Genomic DNA, 27109 nt, shown 5'->3' on the forward strand with positions numbered 1-27109 from the left:
CGTTCTTCTGCCTCAGTTATTCTGCTATTGATTCCTTCTAGTGTAGTTTTCATTTCAGTTATTGTATTGGTCATCTCCGTTTGTTTGTTCTTTAATTCTTCTAGGTCTTTGTTAATCATTTCTTGCATCTTCTCAATCTTTGCCTCCATTCTTATTCCGAGGTCCTGAATCATCTTCACTATCATCATTCTGAATTCTTTTTCTGGAAGGTTGCCTATCTCCACTTCACTGAGTTGTTTTTCTGGGTTTTTTTCTTGTTCCTTCATCTGGTACATAGCCCTCTGCCTTTTCATCTTGTCTATCTTTCTGTAAATGTGGTTTTTGTTCCACAGGCTGCAGGATTGTAGTTTTTCTTGCTTCTGCTGTCTGCTGTCTGGTGGTTGAGGCTGCTAGTGTTGGAGGGTCTCCTGCAGAAGCGGGGGGCAGCTGTGGCTCACCAAGGGACAAGGACACTGGCAGCAGAAGTTCTGGGAAGTACTCCTGGGCGTGAGCCCTCCCAGAGTCCACCATTAGCCCCACCAAAGATGGTTGCATTTCTTAAAGCAATTTTTACTCTCTTAACCTGTCCTACATGTGATGTAGGTTTATTAACTTGATACCTGTTGGAGCTGGAAAGGCTTTTCAAAAAATTATCAACATTTTCAAACATGTTCCAAAGTAAAGAGAATGGTACAAAGAGAACTCTTATAATCATTACCCAGATTCAGTGATTACCGGGATTTTGCTGGTGAAGATTTTAAAGAAAAATATCAGTGAGAGACAAAGTATTATATTTACAAAGTACTAAGTGTGCCATGGGGAAAGTAAAGTCATTATTTTGTGGAGTGTAAATATACTGTTAAGGTAGAGAAAAATGTGTCTAATTCTTCTTCGACTACATGTAAAGGTAAATTTGGCCTAAGCTTTAAAAACTAGATTCTTTAATAAAATGGAAACAGTAAATATTTAGTGATAAATTTTTTTTCTGTCAGTAGTTTTTTTGATGTTTTCTTCTCTTCAGAAGGTCCCAGAAAGTGGTTTCCAGGAGACGGCTCCACAAATAGACAGGTTCTCCCTCTTCATATCTGAGTTCTTTTGAACATTCTCCTGAGGGAGAAACTTAGGGGCACTCATTCTCCTCACCCTGCTGCATCTCCTCTCATAGATTCTTATCTGATTCTTCTTACAATCACAGCTAAATCCTTGATTTTTAAAGCCTACTCTTGACTGGCCTCCTAACAGCTTCATTTCCTTACAATTCTACAAGGATGTATGCCAGTGGACATATTTTTATCACTCCTATCTTCAAGCCACATAGTGGTTCTGCTTCCCTGTAAAATCAATTTCCTCTGCTCCCAGACCATAGACTAGACTTACACGTCTCCCCTCAGGTCACTGCTTTCTTCCTTGCTTCCTTCAACCTGCCTCACCTTGTTCCCAGTGGGTAGTCTTCAGGGTTGTGACATGGTACTTTGTCTTCGCCACCACCCCTTTGCTTAGAAAGTTCTTAACTGTGAGCTTTTCCATACCTCTTCTCTTTTTTACTTTGCATCTCTTTAAAATTACATCTACTTAAAAAAAAAAAAAAACATAGCAAGACTTCACCTGGAAGAGGTGACCTTCCTCCTCTCCTCGGTTATCCTCAGCATGAGATAGCAGGTGCTGTTTTAGTTACACAGTGCATTTGCTGGTCTATTGTGTTCTCATTTTGGTGCTGAGCTTTAGTATTTGGGAGAGGTTTAAGGGTGTCCCAGATAATTTTGGGGCACATCCTGTAAAAATATTCATTTAAAATTTACACTCTGAGATCTAAAACACCATGTGTATTTAAATTTTTCCCTGAGTGCTGAATATATAGTGTTCGATGTTTCAGGTAACAATTGGAATAGTCTATGATGACATGATAGTGGATAAGAAAAAGAAGAAGAATACAAAATAGTTGATAGAAACTTTCAGAGAGAGAGTTTATTTTTATGATTTTTAAATATGTACACTGCCTCACATGAACCCAGTGTCTGCCATCTCAACCTCTACTCTGATTACTGCGATTATAGTTGTTCACAGTTGTATACTAAAACCAGTGATGGTCAAGGAGGGCCTAGAGCAAAAGATCATTTTCTAGTACCACCTTGTGGCCAACCTATTAATATACCTTTATGTAGATAGGAAGGTAGATAGATATACAGAGTATTAGCAAAATATATATTTTTGATGTCTGTGTAATTATACATGTAATAAATGATTGAGCTGGAAGAAATTTCACAATTAACTCAGGTCGTGGGGACAAATTTCACTCCACAGATTCTGATATGCAGGACTTCCTTTCTCTGTAATTAACTTAATCTCAGTCAGTTCAGTGGCCCCTAGTCCACCCCTAGGCTTGCTTCTAATCTCTGGAGGACTTAAGGGGTATCAAGGCATCAGGAAATGTGGGAAGGGTTTCTCTCTTTGGTTGTCAAACAACATTGGTCACTTCTGAGTCTGTCATTCCTTGTTCCCAGCTGAACAAAACCTTCAGGTCTGATGTATGTCTCTGCCAATTCTGGGCCCCTTTTGGACACCAGGAATCCCCTGCTGTTCTACACCACACTGAGCGCCCCCTGCCTAGACGGCCCACACCACCACTTTCCCAGGCTGCCTCCTTGGGGATCCACCTGGGAAAGCTGCACAGGTCAGGCTCTTAGAGGATCTCCCAGACCATCTGGAGTTTCTGTTTTGTTCTCTTCTAGGAGGGCAGGGCTCAGGATTCTTTTTAAAAATTAATTAATTAAAATTAAAAAAATTTTTTGGCCGTGCTATGCAGCATGCGGGATGTTAGTTCCCCAACCAGGGATCGAATTTGTGTCCCCTGCAGTGGAAGCTTGGAGTCCTAACCACTGGACTGCCAGGGAACTCCCTTAGGATCCTTTTTAGTGACTCACAGGCATGTTAGTACATGACTTCTTCCTCCCCACAAGTCTCTCCATTTCTTCCACCTCCCAGCCCCTGACAAGCACCTTTCTATTCTCTGTTTTGATGAGTTTGACATTTTTTTCTTTCTTAAAAAATCAAATCCACATATAAGTGCTTATAATTCCACATGCAGTGTTTGTCTTTCTCTGTCTGACTTATTTCACTTAGCATCATGTCCTCCAGGTTCATCCATGTTGATGCAAATGATAGAATTTCCTTATTTTTTAAAAAAGTGTGAATAATATTTTATTGTGTGTGTGTGTGTGTATGCCATATTTTCTTAATCCTTTCATCCACTGACAAACACTTTGTTTCCTACTGTGAAAGATGTTACAATGAACATGGGAATACACATATCTCTTCCAGATAATGGTTTTGTTTCCTTTGGATTTCTACCCAGAAGGAGGATTGCTGGATCATATGGTAGTTCTACTTTTAATTTCTTGAGAAGTAACAATTCTCTTTTCCACAGTGGCTGTACCAGTTTACATTTCCACTATTCGTGTACCTGTTGGCCATTTGTATGTTTTCATACAAATGAAGAAATACTTATTCAGGTCTTTTGCCCATTTTTACTTGGGTTATTTGTTGTTTTGCTATTGTGTGAGTTCCTTATATATTTTGAATATGAACCCCTTATGGGGTATGTAGTTTGCAAATATTTTCTCCCATTTCATAGGTTGCCTTTTCATTTCGTTGATAGTTTCCTTTGCAGAATAGGTTTTTAGATTGATGTAGTTCCACTTGTTTATTTGAGCTTTTGTTGCCTAATCCAAAAAAATCATTGCCAAGGCCAATGTCAAAAAGCTTACTCCCTATGTTTTATTCTAGGAGTTTTATGGTTTCAGGTCTTATGTGCGAATCTTTAGTCCATCTTTAGTTAATTTTTGTGCATGGTGTAAGATAGGGGTTCAGTTTCATTCTTCTGCTTGTGTATGTCCAGTTTTCCCATCACCATTTATAATTAGAATCCTTCTGTAAGGAAGAGCTGTCCTATCCCTCCTTTACTTATACATCCAGTTATGTATTAATATTACTGTGGGCTCATGGATGTTTATTTTATTTTATGGGTTATATTCCAATACTATCACTATTTTATTAGTCAGGTTGTGCCAGCATTAGCCCCTAGGAAAGAGCTCCTTGAGGTTGGCTCCTGTGTTCTTTTGATAAACCTGTATCCTGTTTTGAGCAATTCCTTACCTTCTGACACATAAAAATGTTTCAGGTTCATCTTGTTTCTGTCCTGTCCCAGCCCTGGAGTCAACCATTTCTTTAGGGAACCTTGGTTCTTTTTATTGGAGAATGGAATTTGGAAACTAGGATCTGAGTGCTAGATGTACACAATAATATTAGGATGTCTGCTTCTAGGCCATCTCAGTGTTTACACTCACACATACATTCTTACATAGTTATTTTTATTTCTCTACCTATCCCTCTGTGTATATATATTAAAAGCCATGATTTCATACTGATACTGCTAATTCCAGTCCAACACCACAGACCTCATTCTGGCTTTCCCTCTTTCCTTGTTTGTAATTCCTTCTTCCAAAATCTGGCTGCAGACTAGAGAAGAGGGAGAATCACAAGAGGGGTAGGATAAATCACTTCTGTCCACATTCCATTGGCCGGCACTTAGCTATTTGGCATCACAATTTCACAGCAAAAATAGGGACAGAAACATTGGAGAATATGGGAGAAATGTGGTCCAGTGTGCTTAGAAAGAAGAGGAGAAACATGAAAATTTATGAGCACTAGCATTTTTGCCATAGCCACAGTGCCATGCAAATATTGTAATTTTCTATGTGTGCCATGAAGTGAAAAATTTGAGAAGTACTAGAGAGACTCAATAACTTGTCAAAATTAAGGAGCAGCTAGATTTCTTCCAATTAAATCATATTATCTAATTAGGGCTGAGCACAACAACTTTATTATTATTATTATTTGGGAATATTTTTGATATGTAAATAATGAAGTCAGTGGGAAAACACCAAAACTTGAGTGTAATAAATAGACTCAAGATTTCAATTCAGAGCACATTTTGTTCACTTAAGACAAATAGAAATCTGAGTGTTTATGTATGTAAGTCTGTTTGTTGGGTTAGGTTTTTGGGTTTTAGTTTCTAAATTATCATTATTTGTAACTCTGTGACATCCTGTGAGGTACTGTAGGAAAGTGACTAACGTGGTGGGACAATAATTATTCTTTAACTGATACTGAGTTGCTAATTCAAATTCTATATGGATATATTAGGAGTTGTGTAGTCTTTTCTACTTTAGTGAAGGAGACGGCTGTTCTCTGTGGCTTACTTTCTAATTTCTTATAAAGTCTTAATGTATCTTCTGGGATTTAAAATATTCTGCCTTCCAAGATAGCCGTTCTTCCCCTTTTAGCATAACCATATCTGAGATATTTTCTTGTGGGTAATTAGACATATTTACTTTAGATAAATTAATTATCTGAGCTAAACAGACCTGCAATTTAGTACCTTGTATAAGGGAATATTTAATTAATACAGAATATTTGATCATTCCATTTGGATTGAAATTATATTTCAGTTTAAAACATAAAAGATCACATAACAACTCTGTTTATCTGGAGGTCCAAGAATGACTTTTATAAAGGAGGGAATATGTCTTCTGATATTATGTAGGAAAAAATAGTACTAGACTCAGAGTCTTGTAGGTTATTTTTTTAAAAAACAAATTTATTAAGGTATAATTGACATACAATAGCACATATTCACAGTGTATAATTTTAAAAGCTTTGATATATGTATATGTAAGTGAAACCATGACCCAAATCAAGGTAATGAATATATCCATCACCCCAAAGAGTTTCCTCATGTCCCTTTGAAATTCCTTCCTCTCCATGTGATCCCTAGGCAACCACTGATCTGCTTTCTGTCACTATAGGTTAGTTTGCACTTTCTAGAGTGTTACATGAATGAAATTATATAGATGTACTCTTTTTGTCTGACTTCCTTCATTTGGCATACTTATTTTGAGTTTCATCTATATTACTGTGTGTAACAATATAGTTCATTCTTTTTATAGTTGAGCAGTATTGCATTGTATGCATATATCACCATTTGTTTATCCATTCACCTGCTGATGAATATTTGGATTCTTTCCTGTGTTTGGGCTATTACAAACAAAGCTACTATGAACATTTGTGTTCTTGTCTATGTACAGGTATATGCTTCTATTTTTCTTGGGTAAATACCTAGGAATGGAATGGCTGGATTTTATGGTAAAAGTGTGTTTTACTTTTTAAAGAAGCTGCCATACTGTTTCCAAAGTGGTTTCTTTCCCATCACTAGTGTATGAGAATTCCAGTTCCTCAACTAGCTCTCTAATACTTTGTAAAATCAGTTAATTTTAGACATCCTGATAGGTATGTAGTGGCATCCCTTTGTGGATTTAAGTTGCATTTTTCTAATGATGAATAATATTTAGCATTTTTAATGTGTTTATTTGCCACCCATATAGCTTCTTTGGTGAAGTGCCTGTTCAAACTTTGCCCAGTTTAAAAAATTGGGTTGTTTGTTTTCTTATTATGGTATTTGAGAGTTATTTATATATTCTGGACATGCCTTTTATCAGATATACGATTTGCAAATATTTTCCCACCAGTCTGTGTTTTATCTTTTCATTCTTTTAACAATGTCTTTCAAAGAGCAAAATTCCTAACTTTGATTAAATCCAATTTATCAATTCTTTCCTTTAATGGTTTGTGTTTTTGGTGTTATATCTAAAAAGATCTTTGTCTAACCCAAGGTCACAAAGATTTTCTCTTATGTTTTCTTCGAGAAGTTCTGTAGTTTTACCTCTTATATTTAGGTAATGCTTATAATCCATTTTGAGTTAATTTTTGTGTATGGGGTGAGGGAAGGTTTGGGATTATTTTTAAAATTTTATTTGCATTTGGCCATTCAGTTCCAGCACCACTTGTTGAAAAGGCCAGCATTTCTCCAGTGAATTATCTTTTTTACCTTTGTCAAAAGTCAGTTGTCCAAATATATGTGGGTCTATTTTTGGACACTCTATTCTGTACCAATGATCTATTTGTTCACCTTTATGTCTGTACCACACTATCTTGTTGAATGCAGCTTTATAATAAGTCTTTAAATCAGGTTGTGTTAGCCCTGAAATTTTTTTCTGCTTCAAAGTTGTTTTGGCTATTTTAGTGCATTTCCATATGAAGCATCAGCTTGTTACTACTTTAGAAAAAAATTGTGCTGGGATTTTGATTGGGATTATGTTGAATTCATAGACTAATGAGAGGAGAAGTGATATCTTAACACTACTGAGTCTTCTGGTCCCTGAACACAGTATATGTTTTCATTTGTCTGTCTTTAAGTTTTTCTCAGCAATGTTCTTTTGTAGTTTTGGGGTTTTTAAATAATTCGTAATAAGATAAATTCACTTTTCTTTCTTAGACATGTTTTGTTAGTTGTTTGCAGCTAACTGCAGTGAAAAGTGAGGTCAACATGAAAGTGAAACATAGCACTTCAACTCACTCCTCATTGGCCAGAACTAATCCTATGTTCCCACCTAACTGCAACAGGGCCAGGAAGTACAGTTCTGGGACATCCCTGGGAAGGAAGAAAACCAGAAATATTTGAGGAACATCACTGTTGACTGCCGTAATATCTTTGGTTGCCTACCCAGTAGTCATTCTCCATCCCTTTTTACTTGCTATGAGAACCCCAATTTTGTCCATTCTCTTCTAGGTGACCACCTCGTTCAAAAAAGACCAGGCTTTTCATGGTAATCCCATTTTTCTTTGCTGGTTATTGGGTTAGCTATGTTCTGGCTAGGAGACATAAGGATGTCTATGTCTGGGACTTCTAGGAAAGTTTTTCTTTATCTTGAAAAGAAACATCAGATGGGGGCACTTATCTTGCCTTTATCTGGTTCTGTGTGATGATGTGCTTACTTGGATCTACAGCCAAAAGGGGAGTGTCAAACACTCTTAGGAGGCAGAGTGCTAAGCTGAACAGATTCTGCATGACTGAGGGCATTGGTGTACAATGTTGAACTAATCACTCCTGGAACCACCCTATCCCAAGACTTCTTGCTATGTAAAATGATAAATGTCCTTATTTTGGGCCTTTTTTTATCTTGGGTTTCCTGTTACTTGAAGTCAAAAGCATCTAGGTAGTACTGAATGCTAAGGATGAGCCAGGAATTGTACTAAGTACTTCATCTGCATAAAGGTAATACAGTCTAACTTAATTCCCATAATAATGCTGTGATATAGGTGTTTTTATCACATACGTTTTATGGATGGGTAAATTAAAGCATAGGGAGATTAAGTCCTTGCACAAGGCCATAACTATAAAGTGGTAAAAACAAAGATTAAAACTTTAGGTCTATCTGACACTAAGTTCAACTTGAAATCATTTGTAAATATTCCATATCTTCCTTATTTTTAATTTTTTTCTGAAGCACATGTAAAAAGTAGAATTGCAGTGTTCACCCTAAGCACCAGAAATTTCTAGGAGTATGCAAAATCATTAGATAATGTAGAATCTGATTGACTTTATAATTTACTGCTATGTAACTTAAGTGAATATTCTCTTTTATTTCAATGAACATATTCCATATGTTTACTAGGTACTAGGAATACAAATATTTTGGCATTTATTCCAAAAGAAAGGAAAGAAGGAAAGAAGAAGCACACATTAGATCAATGCCTAATACTTACATATTATGTCAAATTCACAATACTATAAAATGAATATTAAATATACCCATTTTACAGATGGAAAACCAGGAGCTCAGAAGGCAAAGTAAGTAGTCAAGTCACAAAGCTAATAAATGATGGAGCCAATAAAGTGTGGAACAAAGAGGTTATCGAGTGAGATTGAAAGCAATATGTGTCTGACCCCACATAAAATGTTTTCAGTTTTATCACAATATATTTGGTGCATCCAGGTATTATCTTCTATTTATGATTTGTCCTGGAATGAAGCTAGGCCTCATGATCAGCTGGGCTTTTTTTCCATTACGTCATTAATTATCACTAGCATGGCCTTGGACCAGTTTTTAACCTCATCCAGACTGTTTACTCATTTGTATCATGAGGTAATATAACTACTTTATATATGGTTTTGTGAGGATTGGAAAAATAAAGACAGTGCCCCTGGGCACTTAATAAATGGCAGGCATTATTACTGAACAGCTAAGGAAATTAGGATCAACATAGTAGAAAATGTTCACACAGTTCACTGGTAACCATGCCAGGACCAGGACACAGGACTTATTTCTGCTTATCCAGAACTCTTTCTAGTAGCCAATCAAATTGATTAGGATCCCAAGGATTATGAAGAAAGTTTTCAGAGGATAGAGACGACACATCTTCATTCCAGATTCTACAATATGGAAAACCAATAAATATTTATTGTATGACCATACAGTTCTAGCTACTGATGAAACAGTGGCAAACAAGATAAACAAGGTTCCTGCTCCTAAAAAGCTTATGTTATAGTGGGAAGAGCAAATAATAAATATATAAATAAACAAAATAATTTCAAACAGTGGTAAATGATAATGGGTTGATGTGGGAGAGCCTATCTAGGTAAGGGATGGAATCCTGGCTTATATGAGGAGAAAGAGGCATCCATGTGAAGTACTGGAAGATTGTCATGTGCAGGAGAAAACTGTGCAAGTGGCAAGTTCCCCTGATGGTAATAAGCTTGGTGTGTTCAAGGGACAGAAAGAAATTAGTGCATTTGAGCACTGTGAGGATGAGAATGGTGCGAGGTAGACAGAGGCCAGATTAGGCAGGGTCTTCAGGGTCATGGTAAGGAATTGAGGGTGTTTTATAGTTGCAATGGGGAGCAATTGGAGTGCTTTGTGTAGGGGTGTTAACCTACTTGGCTTGTACAGTTGTCTCTCTGTGGGGATTGGTTCCAGGACCCCTTGAGGATACCAAAATGCAAGGATGTTCAAGTCCCTTGTATAAAATGGCAGTAATATTTGCATATAACCTATGCACATCCTCTTATGTACTTAAAATAATCTCTAAATTACTTATAATACCTAATGCAATGTAAATACTATGTAAATAGTTGCAGTGCACAGTAAATTCAAGTTTTGCTTTTTGGAACTTTCTGGAATTAAAAAAATTTTTTTTTTTGGTTTAGTGGTTGGTTGAAGCAGTGGATAAGGAACCCAAAGACACTGAAAGCCAACTGTGTTTTTAAAAAGATCACTCTAGTTGCTTTCTGGAGAATGGATAATAGGAAGACTAGAGTGGAAGCAATTAGGGTGGCTGGGTTTAGGTTTATGTTAGTGGAATTGTATACAAGCAAATGGACATTCTCATAATCTTCCTTGACATCCCAAACTAAAGGGTTGCATCTTCCTATTTCATCATCTCACATAGCACTTACAACTACCTTTAATCATTTTTTTGTTTACTGTCTGTTATTCCCATATAGGGTTGCCAGATAAAATAAGGCCACTCAGTTGAATTTGCATTCAGGTACCGAATAATTCTTTACTCTGTGTGCTCCCAAATATTGCATGGGAAATAACTATACTGAAATTGTGTTCCTTATCTGAAATTCCAATAAACTGGGCATCCTGTATTTTTGTTTACTAAATCTGGCAACTGTACCCCCACTAGAATGTAAACTCCACGAAGGCAGGAGCCCTTTCTGTCTGGTTCCCCAATGTATATCTAGGGCACATAGTAGAAGCCCACATATGCTTACCGAATGAATTAATGATTTAACCAAATAGCGAGCGACTGAATAAGTGGTTGAACGAGAGCCCCTCGGGACGGGGGTGGGGGTTGCGTGGGGACAGGAGACGTCAGGGAGAACCAGCTCGACAGGGAGCTGGAGATCGGGATGCCCCGCCCAGGACGCCAGAGACAGCCTGCGCGCTGACGTCACTGGTGCCGGCCCCGGTGACGTCATCACGCCCGCGCTCTCCGTCCGGCTGGGGCTCTAGTGCCGCCGGCGCCTCATCGCCTGTTGTGGACAACGGGGGTTTTCCGGTGAGCCCGATCCAGCGCAGATAGCCTGTGGAGCCGTTTGGCCCCGGCAAAGGCCCCCGAGGCCCACTTTCCTTGTCGTTGGCCGTCAGCCAGCAGGCCTGGCCGCTCTACCGCGAGGAGAACATCTCCTCAGGGCCATGTCCAGGCCGAGCAGCGTCTCCCCGCGGCCGTCGGCTCCTGGAAGGGGCGGCGGCAGCTGCCCGGCGCCGTGTGGCCTTGCGGGCGGCGGCCGGGCCAAGGGGCTGAAGGACATTCGTATAGACGAGGAGGTGAAGATCGCGGTCAATATCGCTCTGGAGCGCTTCCGATACGGGGACCAGAGAGGTGAGGTTCCTGACATGGACCCCGCCGGCTGCCCCACCTCCCGGAAGCCCGGCCCCTCGTGGGAAGGGGCTGCCTCACGGAAGGGAGGAGAGACGGGGGCGGTCCACCGGGCCCGGGCGAGGTGGGCGCGGGGCTGGGGCCAGAGTTGTGAGCCTTGCCCGGGGATGTGAAGAGCCCCGTGGCGTCCTGCGGATCAGCCGGGTTACGGGGCACTTGCCTGGCGTCCGAAGGCACGAAAATCAGGTTGCTCAACTGCAGGAGGCATTTCTTTCCCCAGGGAGAGGCCTTTCGGTAGCTTTGCCACAACTTTTAGGTATTGTTAAGCCCCTACTTTTTTTTTTTTTTTTTTTTTTTTTAAAGGAGGTGGTGGTAGCCTTAATCGAGGTACGTTTAATTTGAGTTCGGAAGTAGAGGTGCAGAAGGAAATCAGACGAATAAATGCAGTGGCAGTATGTAGTGCTTTGTTTACATCCCGGAAGTATCCCTCTAAACACTTAAAAAAAAAAAAAGAAACTCGTTCAGTTAGACGAAACGTCTTCCATACCTCTTAAGGTTGCAAAGCTACTTGTCTTGGGTCACACAATGCAGAACCAGCAGCTGACCTGTGTGATCAGTACAGTATATTGAGAGCTCATTCCGATTTGCTGCTCTAAGTAGAGGACCCCTTATTCTGGAAGCTTAGAGTCCTTCCCTCTCCTCCCAAAAAAGGACCTGGACAGAGTGATTCTGAACTTCCATTAAACAGAGGTGAAGCCCCAGAAATATACAGCATCATATCCAGTCTGAGACAGTGAAATAGGGATTCTGTGCAGTTTTTGAAGGCGAAGACAATGGAATCTGATGCTGAGCATTCATATTACTTGAGCATACCTCATCCTTGAAGGAAATAAACATTTTGTTGGTTAAGCAAGTAAGTTAAGATAGTAAAATATGTTCTTCAGGAGCTCAAGATTTCAGCACAAGTAAGAGGACTAATCTTTGGTGAACATCAGGGTCCTTTATCACATTTAGGTTTAAATGTTATTAATATCAGAATTCTGGTAGACATTCAGTGGTTAATTAGTGCAGGCATATCTCATTATTGCACTTCACTTTATTGTGCTTTGCAAATACTGTATTTTTTTACAAATAGAAGGTTTGTGGCAACTCCATGTTGTCAGATGATGGTTAGCATTTTTTATCAATAAAGGATTTTTAAATTAACGTGTGTACGTTGTTGTTTAAGACATAATGCTATTGCACACTTAATAGGCTACAGTGTAGTGTAAACATAACATAGGCCCTGGAAACCAACAAACCAACATAGGCCCTGGAAACCAAAAAAATTTGTATGACTTGCTTTATTACGATATTCGCTTTATTACAAGGGTCTGGAATCAAACCCACAGTATCTCCTAGGAATGCTTGTATCTACTTTTCACATAAAATATAATAAATTTGATTATATGTTTATATGATTTTTCATATTTTATAAATATATATGTGTATTGAAGTACCTTGAAGGAAAATTGCCGATCCACAAATGATGCTTTGTGTTTTTTTTCCGTGTAGAAATGGAATTTCCTTCTTCTTTGACCAGTACGGAAAGAGCCTTTATTCATCGATTGAGTCAGTCTCTTGGTTTGGTTTCTAAAAGTAAAGGGTAAGCTGATAAGTTTTCTTAATTGAAAAAATTATTTACCAAAAAAGAGAAATGTTTTTGACTAAATAGTTATTACTGCTTTAGTTAGATTCACATCCTTAATTATATTGTGTGTAGATGATCTGATTCATGTCTGTACCAAACTCAGCTCTTTGCTTTTCTTACTATCCCCCTTTTTTTGTTTTCCCTGATTGGGGGAGAGTGGGAGAAGAAGGTAAATTTTAAGATGTAAAGAGAATGGTTTAAAAGTTGAAGTTGATTGCATTGAGAAAGGTATTCTCTTCTTTTATGGAAACCAAAACTTTTTTCTTGAAGAATGGTTGGACTAAAAGTAATAAGTACAATTATTTACAGAACTTATCTCTTTTAATGCTACTGTACTATAATGGTATGCTTTTAGAACACATGCTTGTTTTTTTCATACCAAGTCACGAATCTGATGATTAGAACTGATTAAATAAAACTGAACAGGAGGAAACATACATATTTTTTGAAGATCACTTATCCATAGTGGGGAAAGGTCATTTGAGCCATCCATATTGAAGAGCTCTAAAATTCTGTGGAGTTATTTCATTTTGGGAATAAGAATGATGGGATTGATATAGAGTTCTTAGTATTGGTGCTATTGACGTTTTGGACTGGATAATTCTTTATTAGGGAGGGCTATTTTGTGCATTGTAGGATGTTTAGTAGCATACCTAGCCTTTACCCACTACATGCCAGTAACACTTCCACCCCCAGTTGTGACAGGCACAAATGCCTTTAGACATTTCCAAAATCTTCCCTGGGAGCAAAATTGCTCCTGGTTGAGAACCACTGAGATTGGGGGAAAAAAAGATGAAATTTCAGTTTCCAGTTTTTAGGTTAAGAAGAGGGAAAACAAAGCCTTAATTAAGTGAATATATTAATAACTAAATAGAAGGTCCTAAGGTGAAAGTAGCTGAGGTTGGAATGTCTTGCATATGAATGTCCACCATAGTGATGATACAGTTACTGACTGAGACAAGGGATGTAGCTTAGGTGCATGTGCACTTTGAACGTCACTAAAACCAGTGTTGGCATCCTGGGAAGGTTCCACCCATATTATAGTCCTCTGGATAGGTAAAATATTGCACTTGAAAACAGAAATAAGGTGCAGGGCCACAATCCTTTATCCAAAAACACCTGGGCCAAATATGTTTTGAGATGCAGATTTTCAGATTTCAGAAAGGCAATAGGGTATATTAGCAGTATGTTATATTTCTTGCTGAAAAATGTATGACTATTCACACTAAGGAAAATAAAAATCATAAATAGCTTCATGTTAACTTAACCAGGCTTTGCTGCCTAATGAAGTTGCTGCAGACTTACAGAAGTCTGCCACTTTTCAGAGCTGTTTGGATTTAAGGGTAGTAGATAAGAGATTATGGGCCTGCACTAGAAAATATCTGTTATAAACGCACTATTCTGCAGCTACATCATTTCTGTGGTTACATGGGTTTTTAATTCTAAACAGTGAACTTGGAAATGACCTTTAGAAATTACTCTTAGAAAAGCAGTCCATTGGACTAGACTACCTCTACTTTTGTTCAGTAGCATGATCCTTTAAGGGATGGTCCAGAGAGGAAAAAAAATTTGGGGGGGAAAGGGAGAGCAAGTTATCAGGACAAAAAAATGGGGATGAAGAAACGTTGAAGAGACAGAAAGGAAACAGGAAAGAGATGCTAAGGGAATCAAGGCAACCCCACCTATTATCTCATCCCTACTCCCTATATCTAATGCTCCATAAATCCTCTTCTTAGTAAATGTCCTAGCTCTTTCCCAATCCCTTTTTATCTCTGAGCAAACTTAGTACAATGTTTTTCTAGTGGTCCTTGTCATTTTCAAATGCCTTTCCTTCTTTTTACATATATAAAGAACTAAATCACTTTGAATATATTTCTTAAATCCTTTCTTTTCATTTATATGAGAATTTGTACCTGACTTGTATGGGTTTTTCTGTTCACTCTTGAGTAAAGATCTTTTATTTTTAACCTCCTAGAATTAACTTTGTTAATTTAGGATAGTTAAGTTAGTTAATAATTGTTAAGTTAGTCTTTCTGTTGTGTGGTTGTTTTTTTTTTTTTTGTGCCTGGTATTATGATTCCATAATACCTATTTGAGAGGTGTGGAGGAAAGGGCAAGAAACCTGGATTCTAATCCCAGTCTCTCACTGCTTTGTTCTTTAGCTTTGGTCATGTCCCTTAACTTTAAAGGCCCGTTTTCTTAAATGTAAAAAATGAAGGAGTTAATCTCTATGTGTTGGTTAAGATTCTGTGATCCCGTAGTTTATTTTGAGTTTCTTACAAGGTTTTTAAAAACAGATTCCAGACTTACTGTGTGATAATTTACAGTTTTTTTTTTTTCTGATCACTTTTTAATTTTTTTATATCTCCTTTCTTTCAAAATGAAGCCACATGTGTTGGATTTTGTTTTTCATCTCCTCTTAGAGAGTTGAATTTACTTTGAATTGATTATTTTCTTTATAATTGCTCATCTTTTGGTAAAAATACTCTTGTTGGAGTAACACCCCCATTTTGTGTTCTTCACTATATCCTAACGTTTTCTTAGACATTCCAGTCAAGTTTTCCCATACCCAAAATTTCACCTCCTTGTAATTTGTCTGTTTTTCCTCAACCTATGTCACTGTGTTTTGGTTCTAAGAGCACACTTTTTTGAGTCTTTAATTTGTTCATGAATAAAACAAAATTCTTTCCTATTCTTCTTAGTCCAAGTTAGACAAAAAGAAATTTACAAGATGAACTTTGTTAAAAACTTGTGGAAAGAGAAAATATAAAGTGTATGAAAGCAGGTTTTCCAAGTACAGGTTTTTTATCCTGTGATTGCTGAAGGTGCTGCTTAATAGGTATTCAGGTATTCTACTCACCCTGACCAGGAGGCTATACCCTACAACAAGACCCCCTTTCAGATCTGAGTTACTGCCTCCCTTACCTCCTGCCATGGGAGATTGCATACTGCACTCCACCTCTCTTCCCCTAGCTAAAACAGGAAAAATGGGTTAAAAGTGATGAACCCTGTTAGTGAAGTTTTGGATATCCATTAAATAAACCCCTACAGTGCGCAGTAATAATAGTAACAGCAGCTAACATTTATTAAGTGCTCTTGTGCAACAGGCATTGTGCTACGTGCTTTAAGTAGATTATTTGATCCTCACAACAGTCTTGTATGGTAGGTTCTGTTTTTTCAGTACCTGGTGCCTGTATAACAGATGAGGCAATCCGAGCTTAGAGAATTAAATAGTTTTCCCAAGATCACACAGCTAGCAGGTGGCAGAGCCAGCAATCAAACATAGTTAATGTTTAGCTAATTAATTTTTGTTTTTCACAGTGAGTTCATAGCAGTGTTTTAGGAACTGCGAGGAGTTAAGACAGAGATATTGGATAAGGCTCATCTCTAAGTTGCTTATTGTCCATTAAGTCACAAAAAGAAAAAAATTTACCACAAACAGCATCACATGAAAATAATTGTGTTTAGTGACAAAATTAACTCGTTTGGTTTATTATTTTCTAGGTAATCGTGAAAAAGCACAAATTTGTATGATTCAAACTTTAATAAATTTGTAATTTTGTATTACAGTATTGAGGATAAAATGGTTTGGAGTTAGATCTTTGCATCTGTCTGCTTAGTGGAAGTATAAATTAAAGGGAAATGAAATTAAGTATATACTAGACATCAAACAAATGTGTATTATCTTTTTAGAGGCATTAGCTCCTCGGCGGCTGTGAGCTTTTTAAGCAGTGATTTCAGATTTTGGCTCTTTAGCAGATTTTTAAACTGTTCTCAGGTTTGTAAAGTGGGGAATAGCAAGGTGTATGGTTGTATTTGAGGTAAATTATTCAGTAACATGCTGTGTAAATGAAACATTTGTTAATATTAAAATTGCCTCAAATTTGATTAGTTATATCGTCATTTTTCTTTAAAAAGAAGAAGCTATTGAAATGTCATAACTTCATTATAACATGCATGATTACTTTTCCCTTTGAAAGTTAGAAGTTATGATGTTCTTATCTGTATTTTTAGTCCATTTACTTTTATACTTAAATATGGCATATAGGGCTTGCATGTTATTATTTTTAAAAATTCTTGTGGAGTTCATTTATCTAGCATCTTTTCCATGTTGTGCAGGTAGTTTCTAGTCAATTTTGCTGTGTAAAGGGAACGACTAGATGTTCATCAAATTACAGTGTTGGTTACCTTGGAATGAAAGCATGATGAGGAGATTTCAGTGTGTTAGTTTACATAGTGGGACAACTCTACTGTATTGAATGTTTTCATCCACACAATAATGAGGTGAATATTTTGCCAAAATTTCACTAATTTTTAAATTATATATCAGTGTCACTGTGGTGCTGAATGGGGTAGGAATGAGCACTAATAGCCTAATAGCACTAATAGTAGAATTTTTTTACCAAAACGTAAAAACTATCAAGTTGATATTCTCTTTCTGTCCCACCATCTGGGTTCAAACTGAATTTAGTAAATTGTAAATGGTAATGACTAAGTACTCACACTTGCTTAGTATGAGTTATTGTTATAGATTAATGCTGAATTATTATTAGGCAACCTATGTTAGGAAAGTCTCAATCTGACCCGTTATTTTTGTTGTGAGCTTATTGAGGAAAGAGTATATTTTCCTCAACTTTGTAATCACAGCTTCTAGCATAGTGCCTGGCATACAGTAGGTACTCAATATATGATGAATGATTGAATGAATGAATAAAAGAAAATTAAAGGTGAAATATAGCAAAACTTGCCTGAGATGATTTTTGAGAAAATTAAAGCATCTTGGAGCTGATAGAAATATTAGAGGTTTTAAAATTCTGTGTCAGAGAAGGAAAATGATTTATTTTTGATCACATAGCTAGTTAATTGAAAGATTATTACTAGCTGAACACAAGCCTCCTGACTGTTTCTCTAGCGCTCATTTCAGCACACTTCTGGCCTTCTATAGTTAAAATTTTATGAAGTACATGGAACAGAAGGGGAATGAATGATTGAGTCTATCATGACTGTACTGAAGTTTCAGAAAGGTCCATGGGAAAAGAACCTACTACAGAGAACATCTCTAGAATCCAATAATTCTGATTTACCATGAAAATGACTAAAATTTCTAGATCAGTTAAATTTTAATAAGTTCATCTTTATGCCATCATTTAAGCATCACTAAGCACTTGTTCAGGAGTAGATGATGGCATAGAAAGGGTATAATTCATTGAGGAGTTTCCAGAAATTAAAAATCTTGGTAAATTGAAAGCCTCACTTAGAAGACTTAGATAGCTAAAGCTGTATAGGTTAATCTTCAGTTTCATGTCACTCTATAGTGAAGATATTGTTGAAAGTATTTAAATTAGATTTAGGAATTAGGAAAATTCTAAAATTTAATTTAGAATTAGTAAAATTATATATATAATTTTCATTGTATTTGTGGCTTTGTTGCTCATTTCTGTAATATGATAGTGGCATTAACAAATGGCAAAACATTTTATGAAATGTTTTGTGTAACTTTTTTTGGTACAAGAAATGATATTTTTTCCTGGCTATAATTATAATAATAGCTTTCATTTATTTAGTGTGTACTTTGTAGCAGATACTGCCCTTTACATGCATTATCTTATTTAATCATATGAAGAGTCCTTTGAGGCAGGTATTATTATTATTATTATTATTATTATTATTATTATTATTATTATCATCATCATCTTAGGCTCAGAGCTATTAAATAATTTGCTTGTGGTCCCACAGCTAGTAGGTGGTAGAGATAGGATTCAAATCCAAGTCTGTGTGCTTTCATAACCCAGGCTCTTTACAATACTACATTGTACTAGATTATAGACATGTATTATTAAATCATTCAAAATACATTTGAGGACTTCCTGTGTGTATAACATTGTACTTAGTACTCCTGAAGCTACAGAAGTCATCAAAGACATAATTAGGACCATTTAAAGAAGTAAATATACCTACATCAGGTAACTTGAGAACAGTTATAAATCATCATTACCTTATAATTGAAGGCTAGAGTCAGAAGCTTTGAAAAACTTCTTTTTTTTTTTTTTTTCCCCAGTATACATCTGAAAATACTTATCAGTAATGCTGATTTGTGTTTTTTTGGTCCAGCCACTAAACTTGGCTTTCCTAACAGGTTTTCATGGGAGTGTGACATTACCGGCATACTGGAGAAACATTCAGTGGGATATATTAGTCTGGACCACTGTTATAATTGGACCACCATAATGTTTTCATTATCAATTTTAGATTCTGTTGTTCAAATTGAGTTTCTCCCTCTATATGTTTCCCAGCATGTATTAACTGGTGATGTTTCATCCACCATGAAGCCTGCTAAGACAAACTTTAACACTTAAGGGTAAGTAAGCCTTTTTTTGTGCTGATTTAAAATTGGATTTGCAGCATTTTGAAATTTTAATTGAAAATGGTCTTGTGGCCACTTTAGTACTAAATTCCTCTTTACTGAATTTTCTGGGATTTCCAGCATCTTATCCCAAAGCATTTTGATCTTTTTCAGAGTTTTGCTTGAGACATGTTTTCTAAGTAGCCATATATCATATGTGAACAAATTGACTATATATAGTAAATAAATGATTTTTATTAATATTCAGAAAGGGAGCAAGTAGATACCTAACTGTGAAGAAGAAAGATGGATCAGAAACAGCTCATGCAATGATGACCTGTAATTTGACTCATAATACAAAACATGCTGTTAGGAGCCTAATTCAAAGATTTCCTGTCACCAATAAAGAGCGTACTGAACTTCTGCCTAAAACAGAAAGAGGAAATGTGTCTGCAGCTGAAGCTGGTATGTATTTTCTGGGGAGCTTCCTTGTTTATCCTATTATTTCTTGACTGTTCTTTTTCCACTTAAAATTTATTTTTAAAAACTAACATGAAATATGATTTCTCAATTTGAATAGTTGGTTAGAAATGATTAAGAGTTGTGAAGATTTTGGAATGAAATGCAGTGTTAAGGCATGTCATTAAGTTAGACAGGGTTTTTTGTAAAGTGTTACAGTAATAGCTAAACATTTATTGAGCACTTATTGTGTGCTAGACAGTATACTAAACTCTACATAGAGCCTCATAGCAACCCTTGCAAGGTAAGAATTTCCCCTATTTCACAGGTGAAGAAACTGGGGCTCAGAGAAGTTAAATTTGTTCAAGGCCACTCAACCAGCCAGTAAACCACAAAGCTGGGATGTGACTCCAAAATCTGAACTTTCCTATGTTATGCTGCCGTGACACACTAATGAGTGGGATTTTGAATTGGGACTTTAGCTTCTGGGAAGAGACAGGACAGAGTCTTCAGTACATTAACTTGCTCAAAGGTAGATAAATAAATATATTTAGGTTATAAAATGAAGTAATTTTACTATTTGGAAAAATAACTTTTCTAATGAGAAAGTTATTTCTTTTATTATCTCCAGTGAAAGAATCTGCATAATTTCTATTGGTGAAGTACATTTGCAGAATGTGGAAATGCATGGTGCTAGCTATCAAGGAGTTTTAAAAATACATGCACATAAAAATATTTTGAGTTATGTGAAGAGTATAAACACATCATGACTTTTGTATTCCTATCTGCTTAAATGTAGATGTTGGCTAAAATGCACAATTAGGAGATTTGTTAAGCATTAGGACCTTATATTTACACATATTATTCTGTTTGATCACATAATCTTACATGCTAACTTTAAGCATAGAGGGTTTTTTATTTTTCAAATGTGTTTTCATATTGTATGTAACAGAATTTATAAGTATAATATACGTTGTTTCCTACTCTAAAATTATAATTTTCTGTGTTACAATTGATAGAAACAAGCCTGAAAATTATTTTAGGATATCAGAATTGGGTTTTATTTTTAATGATTTTTGAATGATTGACTTTTGTTCATTTTTAAACATTGTGCACCAGAAATACTTTTGGGAAATTTGCCTTCTAATTGATATAAAAATGTGTAACATATTCTCTAAGAATATTGTGTGGCAGTACAACAGCTGAGGCATTGCTTTTTAACTTTAGACTGAGTAGGGAAGAAACACTTGAAAGGAATTACATTAGAAATTACTTATTTCTGTTTTTTAACTCTTTTTATTGTTGATCATAAATTTTTTTGTTCTCTTATTTATTTTCAAAGAAAACCGGGAAATGAGCAAGACAAGTGGGCGACTCAACAATGGCATACCTCAGATTCCAGTGAAAAGAGGAGAATCTGAATTTGATTCTTTCAGGCAGTCTCTGCCAGTGTTTGAGAAACAAGAAGAAATTGTTAAAATAATTAAGGAAAATAAAGTAGTTTTGATTGTAGGAGAAACTGGGTCTGGAAAGACTACACAGGTTTGTTTCTTCTTTGTTGTTTATAGAAGAAAAAATTATTTTATCTCGTGGTAGTTTTATATCAAATTTACACTACATGTATTTTAACAAAAAATGAAAAAGGAACTTTTGTTTATTTTAATGGTTATTTCAGAAATAAATTATTACTGGAAGTACATTTTGAGAATTTGTAGAAAGGTAATATTTAAAAATATTTATTTTTAAATTAGTACATAAGGGCTTTATTTAAACAGAGGTGAGGTTGTGATTTGGTATCATGAAAGGAAAATGGACTTTGACCTTCAGTTCAGATTCCAACTCTCACATTTACTGAATGTGAAATTTTAGGCTAGACTTGTAACTCTTGAAGCCAGAGTCCTCATTTATAAAATGGTACTAACAATTGCTACCATTCAAGGTGGGGTTTAGAGATAATGTCTGTGAAGTGCCTAGCATAGTGTTTTTACGTAGCAGCTAAATTAAAAGTAATATTGATAACAACAAGAAGTGTTAATACAAAGTTAACATGAAGTGAGATTAATATGACATGTTTGACTTGGATGTTTAGAATCATAGTACTTCACTGTTATGAAGTTTCACTCATAGGCTGACAAGGTTGGAAGTAAGCATGGTACGATGATATGACCTTTTCTTGTTTATATTCTTTAACATGTTAGCATGTTGAAACAGTAAAATTACTTTGCTTTTGATTGAGGTGCAGATAGAATAGTGAGTATAATTTTACATTTTCTTCTTTTCTTTTATGGACAAATAAATTTGCTTTTGACAATTGCTTAAGATTTCCTATGCTTATATTGGTTGGTTTCATAAAGTTAGTCAAATAAATAAGGCAAGGTGGTAGGAGAGGTTGACTCTAAAATTTACCAGTTATTTACTTGTGGGACTTAATCATTTTCACAGAAGTATAACTTTATACCTAAAACTTGAGCCTATAAAACTAATTACAAACGTGATGAAATTTTTATATGAAGACAATGTATAAGATTTTTCTTCAACATGGTTATGATTAAGTGAAATTCCATGGAGTCATGCCAAAGAATCTGTTCAGATGTCTTAGATTGTTATAATTGTTTTAGTATTAGAAAGTTTTGCCAGTAGATGTTAATTGTAGCCATTTTAATTATATCAAATAGAGATTATGAAAGTTTTGATAAAATATAACAAATATGGTTTTATTTAAATTATTTGAGTGTTTTTCCTAAGGATATTTGCATACTGGAATTATGGATGTCTATTTTCACAATTATGTGTATCATTTTACTAGGTATGAAAAGATCTGGAGAATTTAGTTAGGAATTAAATATTATTCTCTTTGCTTTTCAAAAGAAACTATTAATCTAAATGGGTTTAAACCTAAGAAATAATTGTATCTTGTTCAAGGAGTTCAAGTAAAATTACTAATGTTCCTGTCCTATGAAATACAAATATGACATAGTTTGAAGTTAATATCGTTAGCCATTTTCATCTTTCCTTTGGTAGCATTAGGAAATTATTTGCCTTTTGAATGTTCATATTCATTATTCATGTTCATTATATAAAATTCAAACATTATAGAAAATATTATGGAAAGTGAAAGATTTCTAGTTCTCTTGCCCCCTCCTCTTTCCCTGGTTTATTGTCAGAAACTTGGAGTATGTGTTTCTGGGTTTTTTGGGGGGATTGTTTGTTTTATTTTTATTCTCTTTACAGTATTGATATAGATTATTTTTAAAACAAACACGGGATAATATGTATACGCTTTGATCTTGCTTTTTTCACTTAATAGATATTGGATATTTTTCTGTGTCAGTACCTAGCGATAGACCTCATTTTTTAAACAATTGAGTAGCATTCCTGAGCATTTTTGTAATAACAGTGATAAAATAAATGACTGTTTACTGCGTGCTGAAGTTTTACAACAGTTATCTTAATTAAACCTCTTATTAACCCAAGATATGTAGGCTTGTTATTATCTCTTTTTACAGATGAGGAATAAAAACTAAAACTTACAGATGTTAATCTACCCAAATTCACATAACTAGGAAGTGGCAGAGCAGGATTCTTACTCTGTACTTACTTTATTATATTGCATCCTAATATTTCTTTTCTAATTTGTGGGAATGTTTTAATAGGATAAATTCCTAGAAGTGGAAATGCTGGATCAAAAATATTGCATTTAAAATTTTAGTAGCTAGATTAACTAGTTACTGTCTGTTAATTCAAAAAAGAGTTATCGTATTAAAATAGTACTGAATGTATTGAAAGTTCCCATTTCTCTAAAACTTAGGCAACAATGGATATAATTTTTTTTTTACCTTTATCAATCTGATATGCAAAAAATAATGTTTTAATTTGCATTTCTCTGATTCTTAGTTGAGTATCTTTTCGTTTGCTTATTATCTATTTATATTCTGTGAGGTACTTATTTATATCTTATTTTTCTTTAGGTTTAATCATTTTGGATTTATTTTTAATAGTGCTTTGTACATTATGGATGCATGGCTGTTATGTGTTAGATATCTTAAAAACAATTTCTCCCAATTTTTTGGTTGCTTTTTTAGCTTTGCTTATGGTATCTAGATTAGTAGTTTTACATTTTTATAAATAGTCAAATCTGTCAGTCTTTTTTTAGGGCTTCATGCCATGCTCAGAAAATCATTTTCTACCCCAAGATTAAAAAACATTTTCCTACAAATATTTATTCTAATACTTTTATATTTGTAGTTTTAAAAATCCATCTGGAGTTTATTTATTGTGTCATATCAAGTAGGAATCTAACTTTTTTCCTTATGTTAGTATCTAGTGTTCCAATACAATTTTCATTTAATAATCCTTTCCCCCGATTTTAAGATACTACTTTTTAAAAATTGAAGTGTAGTTGATTTACAATATTGTGTTAGTTTCAGGTGTACAGCAAAGTGATTCAGTTTTATATATATATATAATTATTTTCAGATTATTTTTCATAATAGGTTATTACAAGATATCGAATATTGTTCCCTGTGTTATATAGTACATCCTTGTTGCTTATCTATTTTATGTAGTGTGTATCTATGGATCCCATACTCCTAACTTATCCCTCCTTCCCTTTTCCCTTTGGTAACCTTATGCTTGTTTTCTATGTCTTTGAGTCTGTTTCTGTTTTGTAAATAGACCCATTTGTATTATTTTTTAGATTCCACATATAAGTGATATCATATAATATTTGTCTTTCTCTGTCTGACTTACTTAGTATGATATTCTCTAGGTCCATCCATATTGCTGCAAATGACAACATTTCATTCTTTTTTTTTATGGCTGAGTAATATTCCATTGTGTACATATGTGTGTGTGTGTATGTATGTGTGTGTGTATATATATATGTGTGTGTGTGTGTGTGTATATATATATATATATATATATATATATATACCCACCACATCTTTATCCATTCATCTGTGGATGGACACTTAGGTTGCTTACATGTCTTGGCTGTTGTAAATACTGCTGCTGTGAACATTGGGGTGCATGTATTGAGATACTACTTTTGATCAAATACTAAATTTCTATAGTACCTGGGTATATTTCTGGAATTTTTGTTATGTATTTTTAATTATCTGTTCCTACACCAAGTTCTCACTTTTTGCATTTTGTAGTTTTACAGTATGTAGCATAATATTCCTCTTTATTAGCTTCTCTTTTTAGATATTTCTTAGCAGTTTGTTTGCATTTATGCTTCCGGATGAACTGGTCAAGTTTAAAAAATCCTGGAGGGTAAGACATGCATGAAAAGATGTCCTTTTCACTCATAGTTAAAGAAATGAAATCAAAACAATAACTATATTTTTCAACTATTAAATTGGCTGAAATTTAAAAATTGATGAAATCCAGCATTTGCATAGGTGTTGGGAAAACAGCGTCTTCTGCTCTGTTGGTAAAAGTATAAATTGTTTTGAAGGGCAGATTGATAATTTTTCTATGAAAATTTAAATTTATATGCTCTTTGACTCCACATATATTTGTCTTTGCATAAGTATGTGAAGATAGATGTTCACTGCAGCATTCTTTATAATAGTAAGCAACAGCATCAAAAATAACAAGCCTAAACAAACTGGAAATTACTTAATGTATAGTCATATTTGTTAAATTATAGCACATCCATAAGATGGAATGTGCAGCTATTAAAATGGATTAGGTAGATCTGATATGTTATTAAGTGACATCTGCAAATTACAAACATTAAGTATAATAATGACTTTGTGTGAATAAAAACCTGTTTATATACACAAATAATTTAAGTTGTATAAACTTTTTTTTTCCCCAAACGAGTTTATAAGAAACTTAACAGTAGTTACTTTCATGGAGAGGACTATTGGTAGTGGTATGGGTGGGGAAGACTTTTACTTTTTATTTAAAATTTTTCTGACCTGTTTAAATTTAATTATAGAAAAGTGTCTGCAATCCTGGTATTAGGCTATTTCTGGTTTCTTTATATTTTTCACTATTTAAAAAAGTCCAATGGAATTTTGATTGTTGTTTTATTGACTTTATAGGATAACTTGGGGAGAATTGACATTTTTGTAATACTGATTATTCCTATCCAGGAATATGTCATATTTTTCTAGTATATTCCCATCTTTTATGTTTTTCAGTAGTGTTTTATAATTGTTTTTCAGTAGTGTTTTATAATCTTTTTCATGTAAACCTTAACTATTTCTTTATGATTTTGTTTTTAAGTGTTTTAGTTTTAGTTTCTATTGTGAACAAGATCTTTTTAAATTACGTTTTTTAGCTGATTATTAACAGTTACATGAAAGTTGTTGGTTTTATGATTATTTTATGTTTGGACATGTTACATAACTCTTTTTAGTTCTGATGGTTTTTCAGTTGATTGACATGGATTTTCTGGATATACAATTATGTTATCTTATAGTACTTTAAAATTTGTTTCAGATTCCTCAGTTCCTTTTAGATGATTGCTTTAAAAATGGTATCCCCTGCCGTATATTTTGTACTCAACCAAGACGATTAGCAGCTATTGCTGTGGCTGAAAGAGTTGCTGCAGAGAGAAGAGAAAGGATTGGTCAGACAATTGGGTACCAGATCCGTTTAGAAAGCAGGTAAAGACAATCCACCTGTAGCTTTTTATCATTCTTAGAAAAGACTAAATATTTATATTTCACTAAATATAGAGCATGTGTTAGTTGAAAAGGTAGATGATCATTTTGCTCCAAGTAAGTTTATAATAGGACATTGAGCTCATGTCTAAACTTAGTGAGGTTTTGAATAAATAAATAGCTTGAAAAAGAGTTTGGGCCATAGATAGAAATCCTGTTTCATAGTTTCATGATAAAGTGCAAGTTATTTCACCTCTTTGAGTCTTAGTTTCCTCATCTATAAAATGCAGCTAATGAAAGCATCTAGAGCACAGGTTTGATGTGAAGTTTATAGTAAGCACTCCGTAAATGTTAGTGAATGAATTGATTATTATTATTAGTAGTAGTAGTGCTAGTAGTACCTTCTTGAGAAGTAGTACCATTTCTTTGCTCACAGTTATTTGGATATAGTGATTCAAAAAGCTAATCTCATTTATGATATACTTTTTTCCCCCAAGTAAAAAATGTTTAAGATCTTTAAAAAATATCTATTTAAGTTCTTTAACAAAATAATTACTAAATTAATAAAAGGCTGTTAGTAATAATAAATTTGTGAGATTATCAGGCATAAAATACATATTTCACATAACTTTGCTAATAAAACATATATACTAGTACACTGTTATATTAGTAACACTTATTAAAGTACAAAGGACACTAGCATTTAATATATGACCTTGTTTTAATTACATAAAAGAT

At 34.8% G+C, this 27109-nt stretch overlaps 1 protein-coding gene across 3 annotated transcripts in view; it reads left to right on the forward strand.

Annotated features, from left to right (window-relative positions):
- The first annotated feature begins 10883 nt into the window (after nt 1–10883).
- Nucleotides 10884–27109, forward strand: part of YTHDC2 (YTH N6-methyladenosine RNA binding protein C2) — an 81605-nt gene continuing 65379 nt past the window's right edge. For all 3 annotated transcript variants that reach the window (XM_068535738.1, XM_068535737.1, XM_068535740.1), the window contains exons 1-5: nt 10884–11265; nt 12817–12907; nt 19564–19760; nt 21097–21296; nt 26208–26374. In XM_068535738.1, coding sequence (XP_068391839.1) covers nt 11079–11265; nt 12817–12907; nt 19564–19760; nt 21097–21296; nt 26208–26374 — 842 coding nt within the window. In that variant the 5' untranslated portion in view covers nt 10884–11078. The remainder of the gene's footprint in view (nt 11266–12816; nt 12908–19563; nt 19761–21096; nt 21297–26207; nt 26375–27109) is intronic.

This window comes from Eschrichtius robustus, chromosome 2 (genome assembly GCF_028021215.1).
Source record: "Eschrichtius robustus isolate mEscRob2 chromosome 2, mEscRob2.pri, whole genome shotgun sequence".
NCBI classification, from domain to species: domain Eukaryota; kingdom Metazoa; phylum Chordata; class Mammalia; order Artiodactyla; family Eschrichtiidae; genus Eschrichtius; species Eschrichtius robustus.